This window comes from Ochotona curzoniae, unplaced genomic scaffold, assembly GCF_017591425.1.
Source record: "Ochotona curzoniae isolate NIBS_2020 unplaced genomic scaffold, NIBS_Ocur_1.0 patch144, whole genome shotgun sequence".
Lineage (NCBI taxonomy): Eukaryota > Metazoa > Chordata > Mammalia > Lagomorpha > Ochotonidae > Ochotona > Ochotona curzoniae.
The window spans coordinates 179,676-188,122 of NW_024466689.1; the positions used below are offsets into that span (position 1 = coordinate 179,676).

The following is an 8,447-nucleotide window of genomic DNA, read 5'->3' on the forward strand; positions in this document are numbered from 1 at the left end:
TGCAATGAGAGCTGGTGAGTACAGGGGGCCAGAGGGAACAACACAAGACACAAACAAAATGTGCTTCAGACTTCTTTACTGGGGTTCAGGCAGAGTTGGGGTAGCCACCACACCACAGGTCACAGTCACGGGTGGGCAGGACAATGAGTAGCCTCAATGCAGGACATGGTACTGTTCAGAGAGGGAAATGAGGCTTTAAGGCACCTGAAAGGGACATGAACCAGGCAGGAGGGGAGAGGGCCAGCAAAGCCATGGGGATGAGAGGGGAATTGAAAGCAGAACAGCAAGAGAAGGTCGGGCCAGGGGAGCAGGGAGATGGGATGCACCCATCGGGCCCCAGGCAGCAGCTGGCCGAGCCGGGCTCCCCGCTCCCATCTCCTGCCCTACTTGTTGCCCCACGTGGCCACTTTTGTGTACAAGGGCCTCGGGAGGAAACGGTTGGACTTGATGTAAGCAGAGATCTTTGGCAGGTCCTGAGAATGGGAAACAAAAACCAGAGTTGAGCAGCTGCTCAAGTGCCTGGAACAGAAAGCCCTGGCCCTCGGCTGTTCAAACACTCTTCTTGTTTTCATGGAGAAGTTCCTAGAAGGTCCAGATTTTTCCACCTGGTAGCTGAGCCCAATCTCTCTGTGCCCCCCACCTACCTCATGGCAAACAATACTCATTATAACAGACGAGAAAATGTACCTTCTTACCAGGTAAGGCAGGTGACCAGCCCACACAACTGCCAAAGATCTCAAAGAGATTCAGGTCTTTTTGCCCGCAAAAGGCCAGGGCTAGGCAGGCCACAGTCAGTCAGCTCCTCCGTCTTCCCCATGGCACAAGCCTGGGTCTGAGCCAGACTACCATGAGTAGCTTAAAGGTACACTTCTTGACAGGCAGTGAGACAAGGAATAGCCTGGAGGTTGAATTCTTTTTGGACTAACAACTCAAAGCCCCCATACTGGAAGATCAAATAAGTGATACAGGGTGACAGGAGTAGCTGGGCCCTGAGGCTTGGCCATGTTCCTCAGCACCCAAGGTGTGCTACATGCTCTGCCTGCAGTTCTCCAACTACACTCAATTCCGGCATGGAGTCCATCTTGGTGAGTCCCCCTGCACCCGACACTGTGGCCCACAAAGGAGTGAAATTAAGGACCTGCCCTGTCACAGAACACATGGGTCACTGGGATGGAAAAGAGACAGAGAGAAGTATCCACTATCAGACATTCCAAGACAAGATCCTTCATCAAGAACACCAACGTGTGCACTCAAGTCCAATGCCAATTTTAGCGCTGGGTCTCGGTGCCTCCCTGTCTATAATCTGGAAAGTGCCAAGCCCTACGGAGTTCCTGAAAGATGCCTGCCAGTGTCTCTGACAGTGGTCACTGACCTTACCTCATCCCAGCCCTCCTGAAGCTGACCACAGACACTCTGTCCAATGTCTCGCCTCTCCCATAGTGTCCTGGGAAGGACATGCAGGTCTGACAAGGGCTTGAGGCTGCTCCTTTTAGCACAAAACTGGGAGAGTGACTGCCTGCTATCCACAGCAGCCAGAAGCTCTGGAACTTCGACTTTAACCCCCTACAGTCTCCATTTCCTCCTCTGCACATGGCAATGCTCACACCATCAACTTTATAGCAGTGCTGTAAAGATTAAAGTGATCACAGTGAAGACAGTGAGCATTGGTGCTGGCATGTCGCCAGTGCTCAGTCAACACCGGCCACTGCCCATGCAGCCTCAGTACTAGGTAGGACAGCACCACAGAAAGGGGCATAGGAAAGGGGGAGGAAAAAGAAGCAGGGGCATCACCTCAAAGCGAGACACGAAGGCCTTCAGGTTTGGGAACGCCTCCAGACAGCTGGGGACAAACACGCGGTGCAGGTCAAGGACATCGTAAGTGAGGAAATCCACAAAAGTGATCTGCGGAAGGCCAACAATGAGTGGACACAACGATGGATGGACACAAAAGGCTGCATCTCGGGGAGAAGGATGCCTCCTCACTCCCTGACCCTTACCTTGTCCCCCGCAAACCATGGCTTCTCCCCCAGGAACTGTGAGAATTGCTTCAACATGTCAGGGATTCCCTTCAAGTACTCCGGCTTCTGCTTCTCCTGAGGTGGAAAACAGCTGTGAGCACTCTCAGACGCCAGCTTCCCAGCAGGAGGCAGCCTCCCCTGCGCACAGCATGGCCCGGCTGGCTCAGGTGGGCACCCACCTTCCTTGAGCCTGGCACTGAGCCAGTATCCAGACTTAGACTGAACTCGTACCAGATGCCATCAACACGAGGTGATAAGAAGGCAAAGAGGAATATAACGGTGTCACTAAACCTGCCACTCATGGTGTCTAAAGGACCTCCTCTGGGACAAATCTAAGAGTACTTTGAACACCTGCCCAGCTGTGGACTCTGATATGGGACAAAATGAGATAGAGAGAGAAAATAGCATAGGAAACGAAGTCAAAAGTTCTAGAAAGTAGGGTAGTGAGCTGTAGACATCTGAATGGCTCAAGAAAGCCAAGGAGAGTGTGAGGGTCAAAAGGGAGAAGAACAAAATCTCCTGTCTCTGGCCTGAGTTACCTATTAGAAAGGTGTCCTGAATTACCTCATTACTAAAGACAATCCTGGGAAAGCAACTGGACCAAGTTCACACTGACAGGTGTCCTTAGAGCAGCCCATCTTGCACACCTATTCCTCATAGAGAACATAATACAGGAGACAGCAGTGGCAGAAAGCAGCTGGGAGCTGATGGTTACCACAGTAACTGGAGGAGGGCGGAGTTGGCTTCCAACCCAACCAGGAAGGGATGGTGGGGTTCTGGCAGGGCCCCTCAGGCTGTGAAACCACCATTGCACCAATGAGGGGCACAAACCCATATCCCCTCACCAAATAAGGGCCAAGGCGACCCCCATTTCGGCTTCCGTGTCAAAGGGAGTTTAAAGGTCCCTGCATATTTCTTCCTAGCTCTTCTTCCCCTGTAGCTCTCTCCTTCACATCTGTCTTTCTGCTGCATGGGGAAGGGAAGCCCATGACCATGGTTCCCTGAAATAAAGGCCATCTAAATTCTTTTTATATATTTGGCTGAGTTATTCTTTCCCTGGTGGTCGGAGATTCTAACAGGAGCAATGCCTCCTGGTGGAGGTCAGAGCTGAAAAGAACTTTGAATATACAGCTTCACTTTCCAGGAACTGAATGCCCAGGCTGTGGAGGCTGGACTCCACCCTAGCACAGGTGGGAACTGACTCAGGGTTTTCATTTGCTGCAATTTAGGGTTAGGAGGTCACGAGTGGCAACACAGAAAACAACCAGGAGGAAAAGTGGTTCCTCAGAGCTCACATGCGAAAGGGACCCATGTAGATGGGAATTCCAGAGCCCTGCCCTGAATGCCATGCTGCCCAAGGAGGCCCTGGAAGGTCGCAGGTAACTCACAAAGTCTGGGCTGTAGCAGACCTCGGCAAGCTGATTGGAAACATCCATAGCCTGGTTCTCCAAAATGTCCACGCGAATCTTCTCCTCTTCCGTCTCCCCACCTGCAGCACACACAGCAGACACAGCAGACACCCTCAGCATCCCACCCAGCCAGGCCCAGGGCACAGCCACAGCCCCACGCCCTCAGACAGCCCCACTCACACAGGTTGTGCTTGCGGCCGAGGTAGCGCAGGATGGCGTTGCTCTGGGTGAGCTTGTGAGTGCCGTCAATCAGGTAGGGCAGCTGGGGAGGGAGGAGGGAAGTCAGCTGGGATCCCAGGTGCCCAGCATCCCCTGCCCTGGGCAAGGGCAGACAGGGGACCCGGTACCCTCTGTGCCTGGCCCTGGAGACAATCTCTGCACAAGGCATTAGTGAGCTATGACATAGAACCTCATGGAAAGACTGCAGAGAACCACAGATGACAGTGGTTGAGCACAAGGTCCTGGTCCTGAACCCTCTAACTTTGGGAAGGATGTGGAGGCAGAGACACCATTCACGACCCCACTCCCTCCAACACCCCATCCCCTGCACATACATTGGGGAAGTCCAGGCCCAGCTTGAATTTCTCACTCAGCCACTGGCTTTGGTCATAGTCGGGAGCTGTGGAGAAGACCAAGTGAAACAAAACCTCCCCCGTGTGCAGCCTCTTTCCCTGGGACCCTCCCAAGGAGTCAGGGGCAGGACCCCCAAGGCAGGACCTGTGGGATCTGAACCCACATCTCATACATTCAAGGTCTGGGGAAAGACTGACTTGACTGTAAGGGCTCTGGACCCTGCTTGCCAAAGGTTTACAACAGGTCGGGGGAAGGCTAAGGAAGACCCCAACATAAACACACACAGTAATGCCCTCCCTTCCGGCTCAGCTGGGCAGGTTCAGTTCCAGCTAGGGGGGGCCTGCAGAGGTGAGCAGCAGGTGGCCATGCAAGGGTTGTAGGTGTCAATCAGCTTTTGCCCATCAGGGACTGGAGTGGGCAGGTGCATTACCGTCCCCCATGGTGTATCTCTTTTCCTCATAGCTGGTGTCTGTGTATTCCAGGAGCAGGCGGATGGCATGAGCCAGCTGGGGGAGGGAGGCAGGGCAGAGAAGGCGGGGAGAGATGGGATGGGGGCAAAGGTCACAAAGCGACAAAGACTGTTAAGCTCATCTGCCCGAGGTAAATCCCTGTATAACCCGCACTCACTGCTACACACACTCCTACAGCGCACGCGCGCACACACACACACACACACACCCCTACAGCGCGCACACACACACACACACACACACACACACACACACACACACACACACACACACACACACACACACACACACACACACACACACACACACACACACACACACACACACGCAGGCGCACGCTGGGAGCTCCTGAGCCGCAGGCAGCGGCCTGCCCCAACTCCTACAGGAAGCGCCCCGGCTGCTGGCGCCTCTTGCGCCCACCCCCACCCTCCGCCCCGGCGGGCCCCTGGCTCACCCCGCGGATGTCCCAGTACCCCAGCGTCACGGGCATGGTGCTGCTCGTGCTGCGAGTTCTGCGACTGGTTTCAGTGATTGGCCTGGAACTTTAACCGGGTACGGGCCTAAGGCGAAGGCGTGGCTAGCGATGGGCCCACCCCAACCCCGCCTGCTCGCGCCCCTCTCCGCCCCGGGTGCGCGCTGTGTGCAGGCTCAGGTCGCGGGAGCACAGATAAGGGTTCCACCCATTGGAAGGATCAAGATCCAACTTCACCCGCAGGGCAACCGGGCGAGGGCTCGGCGCCCCGAGGAGGCCGGTGCGCCCCGGGCGCCGGAACCGGGCCTTCAAGCAGCTGCGCCCTTCTTTGCTTCTTGCTGGCTCTGGGAGGGTCCGGCCACCAGGGCCAGGTGCAAAAGGGGCATGCCCATTCGGAGCCTCACTGGGTGAGCATCCTAAAGCGCAAGGCACAGATCCTGACCATAGAGAACAAGCACGTGTGTGTGGCAGTCAACAGGAGCTGTGAGAGGCCAGTCACGTGGCCTGGTAAGCTATTGTGAAATACTTTAATACACGTAGAAACAGCATGCTCTAAAATAGCGTTAACACTATACCCACATAATCCAATAACTTTGTTCTTATCATTGACATGACTGCCAGCTTAGGCTTGCATCACTGCTGGACAATGAATCCACATGGACCGCTAAGTCATCAAAGCCACCACATCACTAGGGAAGTTTTCAAGTTTTCAACACCATTGTCCTTCAGGGAACCATCTTCCTAAAGGGGTGGGGGAGCCCTTTGTTAATCTCATCATATGACACTAAGAGTTTTTGCCATACATTAAGAGTTTGGAAAGAGATAATTTCTTTTTTTAAAAAAAGTAAGACTATGAGAATCAAGACAGTGGAATAGGGTAAGGACACGTTTAAACAGACGGAGAAACATTAGCCAGTGTGAAGCAGAGAGGGCACATTCTAGGAAATAGAAGAGGACAGAACAACAGCAGAGGGGCACCTGGAGACTGACGGACACAGGAAAGCAGCGGGCACAGCAGTGTGGTGTTGCAATGACTGATATTCCAGCAGCATTCAGCTAACGGCGATCTGAACTCCACCAGCAGCCAGAACTCCACCAGCAACCAAGTGGGAAGGGACTTTCACTGGGAGCTTGGGAGGTGAACCCAGACAAAGAACTGTCCATCCTGCTGGTCTGTTTGATGAGGAGCAGAGCCAGAGCTGCAGGTCCCAAATGGGTGGTGCGGGAACAGTGGATTTCACAGTCCAGTCTGCCTCCTAGAGCTGTATTGGGCTCTAGGAGCCCATTTTGTTTAAGGAGATAAAGGCTATGGGGCAGTACTGTGCATGCACTGAACTGGGAGTGAACTCATTTCTGGCTCAGTGAACTGCAACAACATGGCATCCTACAGGTTCCACCCAAGACAGGTCTGGGTAGCCCTCAGACCTGACAGCCAGCAGATCAAGAACTCTAGTAGTGGCACATCAGGCACCATTTCTTACAGTGTGGCAAGAGCTTTGAGACTGTAGGGACAACAGTGAACTGTGTATGAGCTGAGCTCAGCGAGAACTCACTGACCTCAGTGCATTGCACTGGTCCCACAGGAAAATAATACTGACTGTGGCATTGTACGGGTCAAAATAGGTCCGTGTAGCCCTCAGACCTAACGGCCAACAGGTTCTGGAAAGATCACACCAACAACAACCTAGCTATATAGGACACCTGGTGTCTCTAATCCTGGAACCTACTCCAACCAGAAGTGGGAGAAAGGTTGCAGAGACAATGGTGCAGCCTCAGCACGGTATCACAGGAGGTGGAGACTGGTGAGCCAGGAGCTGGGGCTATGGAGACCATGGTGGAAATCTAACATAAGAACCCAGACCTGGAACTCACTGGAGGGAGTGGCACAAGTGACTGCAAACAAAGAGCCGTGCACCAACCACAAAAATAAAATAGAACTGTAGACCTGTGGGTGACAGAGCTTAGAAACCTGCCCAAGGAACAGACTCTGATAACCAGAAGTACAATGACCAAGAGCAAAAGAAGAGACAGATGCACAATAATTATTACTGAAGGCTCCCCTGCAAAGGAACAAACACCTTTGCCAACCTCAGAGTTAACTGAGGAAGACATCGAGAAAATGGGAGATACAGATTTCAAAACACTTGTTATAAAACTTCTTATCAACAATGAGAAGCACATAAAGCAGGAATTTAAAGAATATGTTAAAGAACATATTTAAAGAATACATCACACTGGAAATGAATCAAATGAAAGCTGATATATCAGAAATGAAGAATATAGTGGAGCAAAGAAAAGTACAGTGGAGAGTCTCCAAAATAGAATGAAGGAGGCAGAAGAAAGAATCTCAAAATTAGAAGATATTTCCTGTCACCAGGGGGAAACAAACAAAAAGCTGGAAGCAGAGCTGGATCAGGCCAAAAAAAGTATTCAAGAATTGAAAGACACTATTAAAAGGCCTAATATAAGAGTTATGGGAGTCCCAGAAGGTGCAGAAAGAGAAGCTGGGTTTAAAAATGTATTTAATGAAATAATAAGGGAAATTTTCCCTAATCTAGAGAAAGAATTGGGAAACAACATCCAGGAGAGGCACAGAACTCCCAAAAGGTTTGACCAAAAGTGATCTTCACCACGACAAGCTCTCTTCACTCGAACATAAGGAAAAGATCCTTAAATGTGCACGTGAAAATAATCAACTTCATATAAAGGAATGCCAATTAAACTCACAGCAAACCTCTCACAGGAAACTCTACAGGCCAGAAGAGAATGGAGCGACATATTCCAGATTCTAAAAGCAAAACATTATCAGCCCAGGATAACGTGCCCAGCAAAACTTTCCTTTGTCTTTGAAAATGAAATAAAATTCTTCCACAGTAAAGAAAAGTTAAAAGAATTGCCTCTTCCAAACCTACCCTACAAATGATACTTAAAGATGTTCTCTTGACAGAGAAGAGGAATAGCACCCACCAAAACCAAAGAAAAATGCAAAGAACATCCCAGTGAAATAACAACAAAAGATTAAATCAATGAATAACCCATTGCTAAAATGACAGGACCAAATTATCACCTGTTTGCATTAACCCTGAGTGTAAATGGCTTAACTCATCAATCAAACATCATAGATTAGTAGGCTGGATTAAAAAAACAAAACCCATCTATTTATTACCTTCAGCAGACACATTTCATCAACAAAGATCAACAGAAACTATATCTTATGGATTTTAATGTTTTTTTGCTAGTTTCATCTCTTTTAATTATTTCTTTTTGGGCCCGGCACAGTGGCCTAACAGCTAAAGTCCTCACCTTGGATGCGCCAGGATCCCATATGGGCGCCGGTTCTAATCCCAGCAGCTCCACTTCTCTTCCAGCTCACTGCTTGTGGCCTGGGAAAGCAGTTGAGGTCAGCCCAAAGCCTTGGGACCCTGTACCCATGTGGGAGATCCAGAAGCTCCTGGCTCCTGGCTTTGGACCAGCGCAGCACTGGCCATTGCAGTCACTTGGGGAA

The 8,447-nt window shown here is 51.0% G+C and overlaps 1 protein-coding gene across 6 annotated transcripts; it reads right to left on the reverse strand.

The window, feature by feature from the left end:
- Window positions 1-59: 59 nt before the first annotated feature.
- On the reverse strand, window positions 60-5,027 carry LOC121166493 (glutathione S-transferase Mu 1-like). 6 transcript variants are annotated; one of them, XM_040995643.1, is made up of 8 exons: window positions 4,925-5,020; window positions 4,431-4,506; window positions 3,982-4,046; window positions 3,608-3,689; window positions 3,351-3,507; window positions 1,998-2,118; window positions 1,792-1,902; window positions 60-473 (listed from the first exon to the last, which is right to left on the reverse strand). In XM_040995643.1, the coding sequence occupies exons 1-8, from the start codon at window positions 4,958-4,960 to the stop codon at window positions 384-386; spliced, it is 738 nt and encodes a 245-aa protein (XP_040851577.1). In that variant the 5' UTR covers window positions 4,961-5,020; the 3' UTR covers window positions 60-383. The 6 variants fall into 6 exon arrangements, with proteins under 6 accessions (XP_040851577.1, XP_040851578.1, XP_040851581.1 ...); XM_040995644.1 differs by having other exon boundaries at window positions 1,998-2,120; window positions 3,407-3,507; window positions 4,925-5,018; XM_040995647.1 differs by having other exon boundaries at window positions 1,998-2,093; window positions 3,428-3,507; window positions 4,925-5,016.
- Between the last annotated feature and the right edge of the window lie 3,420 nt (window positions 5,028-8,447).